Source organism: Genypterus blacodes, unplaced genomic scaffold (genome assembly GCF_046128005.1).
Source record: "Genypterus blacodes isolate CSIRO-AG114 ecotype Tasmania unplaced genomic scaffold, CSIRO-AGI_Gbla_v1 ptg000090l_1, whole genome shotgun sequence".
In the NCBI taxonomy this organism is placed as follows: domain Eukaryota; kingdom Metazoa; phylum Chordata; class Actinopteri; order Ophidiiformes; family Ophidiidae; genus Genypterus; species Genypterus blacodes.
In genome coordinates this window covers 2439214-2455929 of record NW_027466895.1, presented here as the reverse complement: position 1 = coordinate 2455929, position 16716 = coordinate 2439214, and the positions used below count along the sequence as shown (strand labels likewise).

The window sequence follows — 16716 nt, the reverse complement described above, 5'->3', positions numbered from 1 at the left end:
ATCCTGCGTCCTCCGTTACAGTTTGCAGTGAGTGATGCTCGATTACGTGTAACAGCAGACAGAAGCACCATTCTACACTTCTGACTCATTCAGAAGATTCTTACCAAACACCAGTGGCTTATTTTTAGGATCTCTTTTGTAAGTTGAACCCTCTAATCATGTCTTTGGTTGAGTCACAGGCTCCCCACCTCACCTCCAGGTACCCCATGATGTAAGCCATAGAGGTCAAGAGTTCGCCAGACGATGTCATTTAGTCATTTCTACCCGTGAAAAGGATCAAATCCGGCATTGTCCAGACATTTAACCCAACAAGGTGACAAACAAACAGTGGAGACACACACACACACACACACACACACACACACACACACACACACACACACACACACACACGCACACACACACACACACACACACACACACACACACGGTGGAGGCTTTCCATGATGTGTGGAGACGGCGAGGAAAGCCGATTGGACTCGCTGTGCCTCTCCTGATCTGCCAAAGCAACAGCGCCTCGCCGCCTCAGGTAGACGCCAACGTTTCTCTGGGTCGGTCGTAAAGTTAACCACACTTGACATTTCCTCAGGCTAATGTGTGTGTGTGTGTGTGTGTGTGTGTGTGTGTGTGTGTGTGTGTGTGTGTGTGTGTGTGTGTGTGTGTGTGTGTGTGTGTGTGAAAGGGTGTGTGCAATCCTGCGCAATGGCCGACAAATGAACCCGGTAAACCTCGCTGAAAGACAGCGTGTGTGTATACAGCATAACATTATGATCATAATAGTGTGTTCTGGTGTATTGCATCACATTCTACCGCCTGCAGAAAGAAACAGAATCCATACATTTATATGCCTGACGCGCTCTGGACACACACACACACACACACACACACACACACAGTCACACACACTGAGCATTAGAGCTGTCTTTTGAGGGATTAAGCTTTTAGGAGGTGAAATTTCTCTGACAGATGGACGGATATTTTCCCATAACTGCACTGTTCCGTCTTTCAAATGGGAGGAGGGTGCAATGTCATTGCAGTGTGCACCGCGGTGCTACAGGAAGAGCAGACAAGAACTTAACTGAAACGGTTAAACTGTCCAGCTTCTTAACTAGAACTTTAGAAACGCGTTATTAGGTAATTATTCAATAAATTAGTCCATACAGTCAAACTGAGAATGGATATATAAGTAAAATGTTTAAAATAAAAAGGAAACACAGAGTTGAACCATATTTAGTCATTTTGATTGATTGGGATGATAAAGGCAGAGGACGGCTGAGAGATGGGTTTAGCGTTGGGAGAGGTTATGATGAAAGTTTGATAACATTTGGGTTATAAAGTCTATAAAGTGATTCTGTCGCTGCTACTAATGTAATCATTTGGATCTACCTTCTTGACAAGGTCGTTGCAGTTAACTGAAACTGAAACTGAAGCTAGAAACTGAGAACAAAGTGCCAGAAACATTGTTAATGACCCAGAGGGACGACGGGGAGCTCAAACTTCAGCATTTCTGGGCTTTAAAAACCAAATCCTGTCAATTCTGTAGTGCAGTTTAATGGTTCAGCGTTGGCCTCAGGCTCAACTCTGCTGTTTTATTCAAGCAGAAGCCACAGAGGTTCAGAGAATATTTGAGTATATTGTTATGGGCAGGATCTTATGAAGAGAAGAAAAAATGTTGGAATATATTTGAAGGCTTGAGGCCCTCTGAAGTATTAAAGCTTTGCCACTGTTTCATAATAATTTTGCTGTTGTGTTTCCTGGTCTGTTGGGGGCTTCAGCCTGGGTTCTCCTCAAAGTAAATGATGATGAAACTCAGCTAAAAATGAAGCGACAACGGGAGATAATATTGAGATAAAAACCACTAAACCATGGAAACCAACTGCGGCACCAACCAAGTGATTAACGCACACGCACGCACGCACACATACACAGAGAGAGAAAGAGGGAGAAAGAGAGAGAGAGAGCGAGAGAGAGAGAGGGAGGCTAATATTCAGCCGGGGCAGTCAGGATTCACACGCCGGTCGCCTCCTCTGAGAAATGAAGCCATTTAAAGAAGCTCGACACCACAAATGTGATATTCATGATTTGGATTTCCAGCGGCAGCGGAAGCTAAGCTGCTCTGTCATGACTGGGCGGACAGGATTCCCCCTTAGAGCTGAGGAAGAGGAGGAGGGGGAGGCGGAGGATGAAGAGGATGGGGGAGGAGGTGGAGGAGGAGATTTATGGTGGTGCTGCAGATTTCTGTTCTGTTATGAGGATTCATGCGTGATTAACCGGCTTAACTTGGTATGTTGGTGAATAAAGTGGCCGTCACATGAACCAAAGCTTTGAAAATGACCTTTTTGACCCGTGAAAGCAGCATCTTGGGGATAAGGAAAGAGACAAACAAGATATGATAAGATAAGATCAGATAGTACTTCATCTATCCTGGTGGAAATTATTGGCGCATTCAAGACGCAGTGTCCAAAACCTTCTGAGAAAAATCTGATTTGCAGACATTTTATGAGGTAGAAACTGAGCTGAGGTTTTTTTTAGATGTTAAAAATGCATAACATCCATATTTTCAAGAAACCTGCCACCGGGTACCTTTTTAAGAATATCAGAGCAGATTTAGGCTAAAGCTGGTACAACTTTGACACGATTAGACACTAAATATTGCAGATCGCTCCAGTCTAGCGGCGCTCTGAAGGTTAGCAGTGCTGTGGAGCCTCAGCTGTGCTGGCAAAGCTCCAGGCCCATTGATGTGAGGGCTTCAGTACAAGGAGAGACTGCAGCATCCAGCAGGCGCTCAGCAGGCCTGCACGCTAATGTATGCAGCGTGTGTGTGTGTGTGTGTGTCAGTGCTATCCCACTTTATTTCTAAAGGAGACTGGCACTCGCATACATTCTGCGCTCTGGTTGGTACGAGGCCAGTCAGTGGGAAACGAGGGCATGGCCGGCGCGGAGGGAGCCGCGGTGAACACAGATAAACATGGCGGTTGGTTGCCAGGTGGTGTGCAAGGGGCTTGTGTGCGTTACTGAGTGTCTTGTGTGTGAGAGCGAGGGCTTAATATATCAGTGCGGGTGTGTGGGAGGCAGAGAAGCGGCGGAGAAGCACCTGGAGCTATATGAGAACCCTGGGAGTTCCACCTCAGGCAACAAGATTGCTGCCTATCATACACACACACGCACACACCACCTTATTCTGTCACTCTCCTTTGCCTCACACACACACACAGCCTCGCATTGTAACACATACTTTGGAGACGGGATAAGTAGGTAGAGAGCCTGGAGCTCACAAGATGGAGAGGAGTTCTGATCCGGATTGCAGGTGGCGACTGCATAGCATAAGATGCTGATTACAGGAGAAAAAAGAAGGGAAGGTAGGGAGAGCGGAGGAGGAGATGTGGAGAAAGGAGGGATGCAATAGTTTAGCTGATGAGACAAGAAGGAAGACTCAAGAGGAGGGAGAGCGTGTGGGTGATGAGGAGGACGGGGAGGAGCGAGGAGGCAAAGACGAGAAGGCCTAACAATGGGAGCCGAGAGAGAGAGAGAGGGAGAGAGAGAGAGAGAGAGAGAGAGAGGAGAGAGTGGGAAGAGAGACGAGCGCGGCCCTCAGCTCACACGGGAGGAGCCTCTGCTCTCGTCCCACGTCTCTCGTTGTTCGTCATTCCACACAACTGCCAGGGGGGAAGGGACGTACTTATTGAATTCCATCTGACATTTATTTTGTGCAGCTCATATCCTGCATGTGTGTGTGTGTGTGTGTGTGTGTGTGTGTGTGTGTGTGTCCATGATTCTGTACGCCTTTTCTCCATCCATGCTCTTTAGGAATTACGCCTTGATGGCATGATGAATCAATCTGGATTAACGAGACACAATGTAAACACGACCAAATGGAACAGATGGAGCTCTCTACGCCGTGTGTGTTTATGTCTGTGTGTGTCTGTGTGTGTAACCTCATGTGTCTGCCATAGGTGATGCGTGTGACCTTGGTCGTGGAAAGCAAAGAACATCCTGCGAATTCAGAGTGAATGTTGCTGATTTCCGTTGTAACATCTCTTCGCAAAACCACTTTGAAACAACAAAGTAGTCAAAGAAAAGGGCAAAGAAATTCAGATCAGAGCAGAAGGAAGATGGCGCTGATTTTACAACCAATCACAAGCAGTTTGAGAACTTATCTGGCTCTGTCTCTGTCTGGATCTAGCTTCCGTCTGAAGTGTCTATTTTTCCGTCTCTCCGCAATACTTTCATGTGATTTACAAGCGGCCATTAATCTCTTTTGTTTCCCGTTTTTATCCGCAAACACACACACTCCTCCTTGTGTTGCATCTGCCTGCCTGTCTGATTGCGGCTCTCTCAGCCTTCCACAATCAGACATTCGCCTCCAAAAGTGAGTGATTAGCCTGGAGGACTCGACGCTTTGCTTGTTTAAGAAATGTGTACAAGCAATGACAAGGCCACCAAAACATACAAGCACGACATCATTATTTTCTTTCTCTTTTTTTTGGGGGGGGGGGGGGGGGGGGGGGGAGTGTTGGTGGTCCATCACCCTGGATTAGAATTAACCACCATTTCTTAACACGATGTCTGGATCCTCCAAATCAATATCCATTAAGCCTCCCATTCATTTGAGTGAATAAGGGGAAAATACCAGAATATTAAGCTTCAACCAGTCACACAGCTCACAAATGCTGTTTTCACTGAATATCTAAAAGAATTCCGCCATGAATAGCTAATATATGACTAACAGTGTGGCTCTTCCTCTTATCTTTAAATGAAGCTTTTTGAAGCAGATGGCATGAGGCCTTTTTTTGAGGATGTCTCGTTATTTTCTGCACAAATATCCTTCCTATTAATATACTGGCATCTGTGCAAAAATACACATTTTAGTAGGTCACTGGATCACATATTGAGTCGTGTGTGTGTGTGAGTGTGTGTGCAGAGATGGAGCCTATACCGTTGCTGGGTAATGTCCCTTATTTGACACACAGTGCACCTTCACCCATTTCGAGAATACAGAGCTCGATATTTATGAGTGAACAACTGGCAGACTCTCGTTTGAAACCCGATATCGATAAGTGATCAGCTATACTCACTCCGCTTTCCTCGCCAGTCCCACGGAGCGGCACAGCGCGGTGGGAGCCTGCGGGACCAGCGACTTGCAGCAGGGGCTCCGCTTGGCGTCCTCGGCGGCGTCCGGCCTGGGCTGGCCCGCTTTGGGCGACTGCGGCGAGGTGGGGACGAGCTGCAGCTGCTGCGGGTGGTGGGAGGACGGAGCAGGCGGGGTCTGGTGGTGGTGGTGGTGCTGCTGCTGCTGCGGCTGAGGCTGCTGCTGGGGCTGGGGCTGGGGCTGGGGCTGCTGAACCGACAGACCGGCGGGGATCTGCGGCTGCTGATGCTGATGCTGCGGCAGCGGTGGCTGATGCGGCTGCTGCTGCTGCTGCTGCTGCTGCTGCTGCTGCTGCTGCGGGTGCTGCTGTCCGTGGTGAGCCGCGGCTTTGTTGCTGCCCGGGTGCTGATGGAGGTGAGCGGGCGCCTGGGGGCTGACGCTGCGCTGGTTCTGGTAGTGATGGTGTTGGTGGAGGTGCTGGGCCGGCTGGTGCACGTAGAGGTGGGGGTCCCGCAGCTGTCGGTTCTCTCCAATCAGGTCCTCCACCTTGCGCTCCAGCTCGTCGATGCGCTGGCGCTGCGTCTGGATCAGGCTCTGCTGGTTCTGGACGATGGTGGTGAGCTCCTTCAAGTACAGAACGGCTTTCATGGGATTATCCAGCAGGCTCTCCATCACTGGTTCTAGCTGTAGCCGTTTGCTCCCGCAGTGTGGACTCGGTGTCGGGTCTGTTTGTGGCGTTGTGATCCGTCGATGGGGCCTCGACACGCTGCGTAATCTGGATGCTCGGCGGCCGACTGACGCCTCTACGCTCGGATGCTCGGAGAGTGCTGGATGGGTAGTCTCTCTCTCTCTCTCTCTCTCTCTCTCTCGCTCTCTCCCTCTCCCTCTCTCTTTCTTTCTCTCTCTCTCTCTCTCTCTCTCTCTCTCTCTCTCTCTCTCTCTCTCTCTCTCTCTCTCTCTCTCTCTCTCTCTCTCTCTCTCTCCTCTCTCTCTCACGCTCTCGGTGAAATGGTGCTGATGCAAACGGTGGATCAGCATCACTCAGGAGGGGGCGGGGCCGTAGTGGACCGGTGATGTCAGCACGCAGGGACAAAACACTGAAGCTGTTTCCAAAATCATTCCTCAAGCAAATCCACGTTTTTGCCACACAGTAGTGAGCAAAAACTGAATTATTCTGCAGATCAATCAATCACCCAAGAACCTGTGAAAAGTCTTCTTTTCTAATAGAATTCTCATTGTATTGAGCTGAGCTAAAGCTCCATTCAGTTTTAAATGAATCCTTCTTGGCCATAGAAACCATCCCTATGTCGTGCATTTTAATGGGTCCTGATAAAAACATATATTTCATGAATAAAAACCGAGGGAAACATTTGAATGAGAAAAATGGCGCTCATCCTGTTTACTGCGTCTCCTTTGCTCTTTCTGTCATGTGTTGTTGTCTTTGCGTGTTGGCTGGTAGCTCAGTTTGGCCGCCACCCCAGGCATGATGGAGGATATGATGGCTTCCTCCTTATGCTGTTCTATTAATGCTGCAGTGTGAGTAGGATTTGATGAAATGCTGAGATCTTGGAGTCAAGTTATTTCTATAAGAAAACAAAGTTTTTCGGGAAAGTGGAACTCATCTGTATGCTGTATGAGTTCCTACAAATTAGTTCAGGAGAATGAAGATGATGCTGCTCCGTCTGTGACTTGGTATCTCTCACTTTACCAAAAAGGGGAATAAACAAGTCAACGAGACAGATAGCATCCAGCCGAAGCAAGGATGGGAAATGGGTTCCAGGGTGCTGAGATCATCCCTCCTGATACAGAATGAAGTGATATGTCACCCAGAGACTGCACGGCTGCTATGGGTGCTGTGGTGTGATGCCACTTTAGTATTCAGAGTTTCATTTTGTATTCAGATGCAGCATCGCAAGCTGCTAGAAATTTACACTGTTTACTTCTCTGTTGTCAACTGAATGATGTTTTAATGTGTGATAGATTTTATAATTAGCCACTTTTTGAGTCATTGTATCTCTGGTTTGACCCATATTTACAGAGATGAATGCAGAGAAATAGGAGGTTTATTATTATCACTTCTTTCTCTGGGCCTGGACATTATTAGTACATAAGGACCACCATATGACTTATTCATGGCTCTCTTATCTCCAGCACAGCCCATATTTAGACGGAGAAAATTACTGCTAATTAGTGTCACTGTGTAATGAAGCGATGGGCAGCCTGCCATGCTCCTCCTGAACATGCGCTACATTTGTGATGCGCTGCGTCGTTGTAAAGTAAATTTTTTTCTATATTCAGACAAATAAAATCCATTTGTATATCTGCAGGGGACGAAGACGCTGTTACAAGCTTCACCAAGCTTCACCAAGCTTAAAGCTAAGCCAAGGAAACAGCTTTGAGGAAGAACAAATACCCTGCATGACCTTGAAATTTTGAAATACGAAGATCACAGTGTGCGTGTGCAGACGCACCCCCCCACCGCCCCCCACCCCACCCCATATGCCCGCTTTACACGCTGCAGGAAGTGACAAATGGCTCGAGCGCCCAACCGCCGACACATGGCTGGACGGAGCCAAAAAAGAGCTTTGCGAAAGGGACAGTAAAAAATGGAAATGGTTGCCAGCGGCGACCTTGGCGTCGGCTCTCTCTCTGCCAGGCCGACTGCAATCCACCTTTAACACCAATTACCTTCCAGAGGATTCTGAGGGCAGCAAGGGCCACACATCCTTTGTGTGACATAGACAAGGACGGGTTGCATAGCAGGTGATGAATAATCAGTTTTGTACCTCAGGTGCACCGACGGGAGGAGTGAAACTACAAGTACCCTTTAAGATACACGCAGATCCAGGCTAAGTACTGCTGCCATCTTTGAATTTCATCACTTTTATAGTCCTAGCTGTAGGAGAGACCGGTGATGTTTAAACCCCTATCCCATCTTTCTGACTCTTATTAAAGTTGTCTGGAAATGTTAGGAGACTTCCACGGCTTTGGATCCTCCTCCAGGCATTTTAACAATTTTGACTTTAACACAGGTTTCCTCCCCAGAGAGCTGACAAACAACATTCAGAGCAGCAGGACGTTGTGTTTGGCACATATGCTAGTTTCCCTGTAAACTGCCTTGATGTCACCCGGTGCCGAGTTCACTTGACGGCGACAAATGTTTGAGAAGCTGCTTTTCCAGTTCATTCTGCATAGATGTCACAGTTCTATTCTTTGACTCTCATTAAAATCAATAAAGAGCTAGTTGATTGCTCTCATCTTGCCCCGCTCTAAGGAGCTATTGCACCCTGAGATGGCTCACTGTCTTGTTCTTGAGATTTGTGGCGTGAAAAAAAGGTGGAAAACAAAGACGGAAAGGTTCTTTGCTCCGGAATGGGGTAAGGAATGACGTCAGGGAGCGTGCATGACATTAAGAATTGTGATAAGAACAGACGACTCGTCGGAGCAATTAATGTCAGGTAGAGATTAATTGCCGTACTTGAAACGATTCATTAGCGACACTGCAGCAGATGAGATGACAGCCGCTGACACCACGAGCACAGGAGCGACACTTTAGATGGCACGAATTGTTTAGTCTTTAGTTCTGCTGTCTGCAAATCAAAACAATCTATATTTAGATGAGAAATTTAGTTTAGCACTTTAAGGATTTTACTTTCAAGTCAAAAAATTTAAACAAATGTTGAGTACGGTCTGGATGTGACGACAACAGAGCTGCTTGTAACTCCTCTCCGAGCCATGGAATGATTAAAGGAGGGGAATCTTTAATGGCCGCATCTTGTTGACCCCTCGGCCTTCTAAAACCGATAACAATCAAACCTTCTCTGCATTCCTATTGGCTCAGAGCGGATCAATAACCAGGCGGCGCAGTGAGGCCACGGGCACCAATTTTAGATTAACTTGGACCATTAGAGGTGATGGAGGAAAGTGTGGATGGTGCAGTTCTGGGATTAAGATGCACACTGGCTGCATATATTAACCCTGTAGAGTGAAGTGGGATTGATTGTTTTTGTTTATTTTAAGCCTCTCCCATGATGAGGAATAAGAAGACGCAAGGTTTCACTGAATTACCAAAGTGGAACGTCAGTGTATTGCTTCATACTTACACACACTTGAGATCACAAGTCAGTTTAGCCTGACTGACAGGATCAAACGTTGCCTTTAAAGGCACGTTGGTGTTTCATCTCCCAAAAGCAAGGAAATGTGTCAATATTTCTTCATTCATTCCTGCGTGGACTCAGGCTCCTCTGTGATCCGGCGATGCCCTGTAGCATTTATAACAGTTCTGCAAGTTTTCTGATGAATTCACCAGGGGGGGATCAAAGCCCATCACAGGTGGGTGTAACAGGCCAGCATAGCTGATGAAACAGCACTGAAATATGTGAGAAAGCACACACAGCAACACAAGCACACATACAAACGCAATGTCCAGACTAGGTTGGCTCAAACATAAACAATCTGTGTCCTGACCAGCAGCTTTTGTCATGAGAAAATGCATCAGATAACAGAAGCAACATGCTCCTCACACACCGTGTCTCTGTGCCTTGAATCAGTCTCTGTCGCTGAAGGGTATTTCTTTACGGAACACACAATTGCTTGTCTACATAAAATGAGCCGTTGTAAGAGCCGAGCCCCCAGAGGCCCAGGCTGCCTAATCACAGGCCAGCCCGTCTTATTTTCAAATATATTCCAATATTTTTCATCCCTAACTCCCCACAGCAATAAATATATTACTGGTGTACAGGAGATTAATGACATCAATCATGGCTCCTCATCAGGCCACACACATACACACACACATACACAGTGCAAACATTGTAATCTACTTCAGTGTTTCATGCTCCTTTGGGTGACTCCATGTATGGCTGAAACAAACTGGAACCCCTTTGGGCCACAGCTGTAATTATTTGCTGTTGCTGCTCTTCTTCCATCTCCGCCTGCTAACATACAGGAGGCAGAGTGCGTGTAAAAACACACACATGTACAGGCAAGAGAAGAAGAGAAAGCAGAAGAATGCAGCTCACTGTTGTTCCAGTCATGTAACAACACTCAAACAGGAGGTATGAGTGTGATAGATTGATCTTAAAAGTGAGCTCCAAAAATGAAAGAAAAGGTTGAGTTTCCTGTTGTGGGACAATTTCCCCCAAATTCCCAAACCTGAACTGACCCACTTTGCCTTTACACTTATAAATGCAGTAGTGCAATTGCGCACTGCCTCCATGTGGTTTAAAGCATCAAGTGCAGCCAGAGTTTCTCATAGACGACAAGACTCCATTGACTTGACCTTTGCATCTTGTCACTATCTTGCGGTGTTGACATGATACACACACTCTGGACGGCACATCTGGAACATTCGCTCCCTTCAGAGTCTATTAATAGCTGTAATGCTCTGTGACCTGTTTGGCTTCTTCACTGTCAGCTTCCTTAAGGGGCGAACACAAGGGCAGACAAGGGATTAAATATCAGCTTTTATTATATGAACACAAACCTCAGCGCACACACACATACACACACACACACACACACATCAGCCTCCCCCCATGACAGTCAACCCACACATGCAGTAGCTACTACATACAGTATAATATAAACTGTATCTCCATTTGTCGTGGGTCTATTGTTATGCTCGGTATGACTTTGATACTTTAAATAACAATGGTTGACTGACAACAGGTAGTTAATCCACTGAGACACACACACACAGAGCGCATTCATGGATACAATCTGGACAAGGCGTGGAGGTATGGATCGCTAAAAATACAGTGCTCAGTGTGTGTGTGCTCTCAGTGTGTGTGTGTGTGGCCTATAACTGAATCAGTTTCTTTTCAAAAATATGCTTCAAAATGAATAAAGCTGGATTTATTTTCACAACCTCATCCCCTTCGTGGAGGCGTTCTTAACATCTCTTCAAACATTGTGAAGATGAATTTAGGCGGTTACCCTGTTGCCATGCCACCCCCCTCCCTCTATCCCCCCTCCCCCTTGTCTTTCCATCCTCCCCCACATAAACGGTTGCTGCCAATAAAATGAAACACGATCACGCCGAGCACTGATCGCTAAACATCAATCACCTCTTTATTTGTTTTTCATTGTATGAATCTAAAGATGTTGTACAGCATAAGAAAAATGTTCTCAGGTAATAAATAACAAAGAGGTTACACTCTTACTGACATATTTCCTGAAGTCAAATTTTTTACTAAAATCTTTCCGGTTCAATCAGCCTCCAGAGAATTTTAACCGATTTCAGTCGAAACAACTTCCACTTCCTGTTTCTTTCCCTTTTTCCCTTTTCCTTCCTTTCCTGATCTCCGCTGTCTCACTGCGCTCCACCGGCCGTGTCGAACATCTTTTTGCGGCCCTCCATGCCTGACATGGCCTCCACATTCTTACGCCAGTCTTCATTAGAGAGCACCTGGGACAGGAGAACATGTTTGATGCTGTGGAAATCAACACTTTTCCTTGTGGATTAGGGCACAGAATCAAACGTGAGTGTGTTACCTTGTCCTGTTTGACGTCCTCCTTCTTCACAGACTTGAGGTTGGCTCTGAGGTCCATGGAGCCCTTGTGTTTGGAGCCCAGCAGAGCTCTCATCATCTCATCCGCAGACACCCTCACCTTCCTCAGCGCGGGCTTTTTGAACTTTCCACCAAGGTCCTGCACCTTCAGCTTCAGCTCGTGGATCTGAGGGAATGTGCAAGAAAAATACCTGTCTTACCTTCATGCTCCTGAAATTTTGAGCTTTGGTAGTCGAAGATGTGGAATAAAGTTATTTCAGTGTCTCAACAACTTACGTCTTTGTTGTGTTTGCACACTTTGGATTCACAGTCGTATCTCTCCTCGTCCACCACGGTAATTTTCTCGTTAAGCTGCTTGCATAGAGACTGAGGAGAGGCGACAAATTTGAAGCACCGACAGATAAAACCGATTTACGCCACCGGTGTTCTCTCAAATCTTTCTCACCTGTAAATCATCCATGGAGAGCCCAGAGAGCTGCAGAGGTGGCAGCTTCTCACCCAGATAACGCACCTTCTCCTCCTCCCTGTTCTGCTGCTCCCTCTCCAGATCCTCACAGGCTCGAGTGAGGAGCAGCATCTGGGTGGAGGATTCAGTCAAAGTGTGAGAGAGACGGATGGCCTCAGCATCAATATCCTATAGACTCCATGCTGCATTCAGGGACTTACTTTGAGGGAGAGCTTGCGGGAAGCCGAAATCTTGGACTTCGGCTGTGGAAAAAAGGGATTAATCAATATCCATTCAATATATAGAGTAGGTGGTTTTATGTTCACTGCATGCATCACTGATTTATATACAAAAATTTGTTTGTGCAAATATAACGCATATATGAGAAATGTTTGTTATCTTTCTCTCTCCAGCCTAAATAGCCCACCAGCTGTATAGGAGTTGGAACATATTGGATCAATCATCAGCTGAACACAAAATGATTTGAAAGGTCTTGTCAGTGTCAGCAGCTCCTGTGTGCAATGATAAGGTTTTATTCTTAGCGCTGAGTCAATGGGAAAGCTCTCCGTGCTGCAGGCCGCCTGCTGATAATGTCAAAACACAGATAAAAACCTGAAGTGCCACATCTATGCCACGACGACTCCACCCGCATGCGTGTCCCCTGTCCCCCTGCCTGCGTGGACCAGGATTAACGCAGTGGAATGTGGCCGACTCACCTTATCCCCTTTAGGATTCATCTTGCTTTTTGGTTTATCGCTCCCCCCTAAAACAGCAAGCGGAGACAAAACAATGATGATCCCTTTTATATGGAAGTAATGAAAGAAGTGATGTGTGGCCATAAAGCGGAGATCTCTTACCCCGCTGCTCATGTGTGACATTCACCAAAACGCACACAACACAGCAGAGAAACAGAAGTGTGTATTAGTACATTTCAGGGGTAATAAAGTACTGTTCTCCATAGTGTAACATGACCCATGGAGTTGCTCGCATAGCAGGCAGCGCGCAACATCCCTTTGAGGATTAGCAGCAAGGACACGACGGGGACAACAGGGGCGAGTCCCTCCATTATATCCAGCATCATCTCTGCATTTGCCAACGATGACTAATAGCAGCGGAACAGATTTAACACATGACATCACCACCGGCAACCAAAAGCAATCACAATTACCAGATTTGGCACTAAAAGAGTGTGTTTCCAAACATCAAGCAGGCCTGTTGTGTCTAATACAGCTACCCCCACTAACCATTTTAAAAAGTTGTAAACTAAAACATACAACACAACACAACAAAGAATTCTCCCAAATACTTTTAACAACTTTAAAGAGAATGTGTGGATCTTAAAGTTTCATCCCTCTGCCAGTCTTAATCCCCTCCCGGTCCATTACCTGTGAATGTGTGTCTGCAGAGGTGTGGAGAGTCCAGAGAGTGGCGGCCGGAGACAATGGGGAGCTTTTATGTGTGAGGGGCAGCAGAGGGACAGCACATATAGAGTCTGGACCCAAGAATGTGCTGGCACGTGGCCAAGCATGAAATATCACCTCCCCTGTGACACTGCAACAACTCCGACGAAGAGTAATAATAAATCATGAGCATTACCCTAATGGTATTGTCCAAAATGTTGCCCACATAATGTCATTGCTCCTACTTGGAAACGTACAAAAAATAGATCAATATTTTCGTATGATGGTTCTATTCTAGTGTGAAGAAGCCCATCATGGGTAATTGTATAAAGAGATTTGCATTCTTAACTATTAAAACCATTTTTAAACATGTTCAGAAATAATTTATTGTGTTTTCTGAGGATTTCCTTCTTTTTTTTAGATTTTTTTTAGGTGACAGTACAGAGGTCAGAGGTCACACATCTGGATGGTCTTGTAGGACAAACATGCAGGTAACAAATGTATCAAGGGATTTTCCCCTATATAGCATTGGATTTATTGTAACCATAGTGATGCAAATAACATGTATCATAATTAATTAGTTATAGTTTTAGTTTTATTTTTTTATACAGAAAGATGGGGAAAGAGAGAGAGAGAGAGAGAGAGAGAGAGAGAGAGAGAGAGAGAGAGAGAGAGAGAGAGAGAGAAGGAAAGAAGGTTGTATGATTATTATTATAATAAGACCCTGAGGTAAAATAGGCATTATGAAGTACAAGTAGATTGAAATAGAAACAGCAGGAAGCCACGGCCGCTGAAGGTTGTGAGAACATGGCACAGTAGTGTGGATGGGTATTGGTATTATAATTAATAAACAATAGTAAAATGATGATTCGGGTAATATTTGATGATACAGACAGTCATCGATTTCCAAAATACACCAATCAAATCACCTCAGATTCATTGTGACCTGTGAGAAGATTCCAATAACACAAGCTGTCAAACTAGTTCAAGTTCTGTCATTAGTCCATTAGAAGCCCCCCTCCCTCTCCCCCCTCCTCCCCTGTTGTTTTGCTTCCTCCACTCATCAGTTCCAAGATGCGTCAGCAAGTCGCTGTCAACCATGTCAGGGCGGGACCTCGCCAGGAGCCTCAGGACATGTGGCGCTAATCCACTCCTGGGCTGTGATTGCGTCTTGTAAATCACTTAATCTCAAGTATTGAGTCCCCCTTCTTTCCACCAGCTCACATTGGAATAAAGCGAGGGAGTGCTGAGATGTTTTTGATGAGTTACATGACACAAGTTTAAGCACAATATACCTGCATATCAGCGTTTCCTTTCTGCTATCAAACCTCTTCCCATCTGGTGCTTGTTTTCACATTTAACCCAAGAAGATGAGCAGAGGATGTACAGAGGCGACGTCTTGGTAAGGAATGAGAGCTAATAAAATGAAGGCAGAGCCGGGCCGTGGCAAATGTTCTGTTCTGTCATCCTTTTTTTTTTTTTTTACTTCTCAGTGATCCTCAGCAGGTGGAAGTGCTATTTCTGCTGCAACCCAACTCCCTCCTGTCTCCTCCCAGACAGAAACACACACAAAAGATGCAGGGGGGAACTTGGCACTGGAGAACTGCTTGTTGTGCACTTTCTACTGTTGGCGCATGCATAAATATGTGGCTGACAGCTCAATACCGTGTTTACTCAATAGGGCCGCCTTATGTGCTCATAAATCAGAACAATTAAACTCTATAGGACATAAGGCAGGCATGGTATTTCCTATAGGGCTATTGTTAAAATAAGGGTGTAGGAGGAGGGACCACCTGTCATTTGAAGTGCCGCTTTGTTTATGGCATGATCCAAAAGGGGCTGGGACAAAACGGCCTTCGATGTCATATCTAAGCAAGACAACGATTATCCCCTACTGAACTCAGTGCTGATCAGAGAGGATTAAGAGACAGAGATGAGTGAAGGATTTGTAAGGTTTGAAATGCAATGAGATTTACATTACGTTGGAGGAAAAATGTTGCAATTTGATATGAGGGTGCAGCAATAGATTGTAGTCTATAATAAGAAAAAAATTGGATTGATTTCTGCGCCTGATCCCCTCTGCTCACACTTTTTTGGATCTTGCACAGGCAAACAGCAGCTGGTGCATGACTTGGTCTGAGTGGCCTGCTGTGGCATCTCTCTGCCCGCTGGTCTAACCTTGACCGCGCTTATGAAGATTCCCAACAGGGTTCAGTAAGGCCAGGCTTCCCGCATGGCCCGCATTTCTCAGCTACCCCTCACTTTTTGCCAGCCAATAAATCCAGCAGCATTAGGACGCCGCATAGCTGGGCTGCAACAAGGCAACATGAGGGTGTGATGTGTCCAATCAAGAAACAACAGCTTCAGTAGCGTGATACACACAGAGGAAAGCATGCAGGCCTTATCTTAACCTTATCCTCAACCTTAAGTCTGAACTCTACTAACCTTCGTTAAGAAGTGACCAATTCAGACTCGGCCACTAACCTGATCTGGCTCCCTTCTGACGCCTCTCTGCCTCTTCCCAAACATAACAAATGATTCATCATTTTCCATGATACAGAAAATGAGTGCCAGAAAAATACTATGAAGGGCTCCGAACTTATCGATCAACCCATACATTAGTTATATGTTTCTGCACCTCCAACAGGAAGAAGGGCCTGTTTGGAGTCAACGCACGGTATTGGTTAATAGCAGTACAAATACAAGCCACCAGAAGGCAGCACTGCATCACCAGCGTGTCTCATCACAGCAGAGAGTAGCACTGTAAAGTTAGCCATGATAACAACAACAGTTAGTTGTACGGTTTTCCAAATAATACACCTAATAATCAATATTTATTAAACGGATGATAAGCTGTGTAGTGGCAGGATATAGGTAACTTTCTTTTAAATGTTTAATTCAAAAACACAAATTTGCTAAGTCAAATGTACGGTACGAAAACTGTGCGGCATACAGAGTGGCTTCTAACAGTGTCGGGCTTTAAAGCTGCTTAAATTAACAATGGTAATACAAGCAAACGAGCAAAGATTACAACAGGGGTGACATTTAAGCTCGGAAAGTATTATTGTGAGAGCCCAAGAACCAAACCATAAACATTTTTTTAACACATTTTAGCGTGATTTACTGGATCACACAAACTCTTCCCTAAATTGTTTGGACTATGTTCTACTTTTATTGTGAAGGGTATATTGCCAACTTATTTTTCTCACACGTGCTATGTATAGGTAACTTGACGCATCTTAACGTGCACAAGTAGCACTTTGTCTGTTT

General features: G+C 45.7%; 2 protein-coding genes across 2 annotated transcripts in view; both read right to left on the bottom strand.

Annotated features, from left to right (window-relative positions):
• Positions 1 to 5951, bottom strand: part of LOC143007558 (IQ motif and SEC7 domain-containing protein 3-like) — a gene marked incomplete at its 5' end in the record, with an annotated part of 51876 nt that extends 45925 nt beyond the window's left edge. The window contains 3 exon segments of the mRNA XM_076158956.1: positions 5076 to 5782; positions 5785 to 5873; positions 5876 to 5951. Of these exon segments, the coding sequence (XP_076015071.1) occupies positions 5076 to 5782; positions 5785 to 5873; positions 5876 to 5951 (872 nt within the window).
• A 5243-nt stretch (positions 5952 to 11194) lies between these two features.
• On the bottom strand, positions 11195 to 12804 carry LOC143007556 (troponin I, slow skeletal muscle-like). The gene is made up of 6 exons (XM_076158953.1): positions 12763 to 12804; positions 12268 to 12309; positions 12047 to 12178; positions 11878 to 11967; positions 11585 to 11767; positions 11195 to 11498 (listed from the first exon to the last, which is right to left on the bottom strand). Exons 1-6 carry the CDS (start codon positions 12781 to 12783, stop codon positions 11403 to 11405), a joined length of 564 nt encoding a protein of 187 aa, XP_076015068.1. The 5' UTR covers positions 12784 to 12804; the 3' UTR covers positions 11195 to 11402.
• Positions 12805 to 16716: the final 3912 nt, after the last annotated feature.

Coding starts and splice junctions, on each gene's coding strand:
- LOC143007556 (XM_076158953.1), bottom strand. CDS start 12,783: ATGAATCCTAAAGGGGATAAG. Junction 11,968..12,046: donor TCTCCATGGATGATTTACAG/GTGAGAAAGATT, acceptor GCCTCTCCTCAG/TCTCTATGCAAGCAGCTTAA. Junction 11,768..11,877: donor TGTGCAAACACAACAAAGAC/GTAAGTTGTTGA, acceptor ACATTCCCTCAG/ATCCACGAGCTGAAGCTGAA.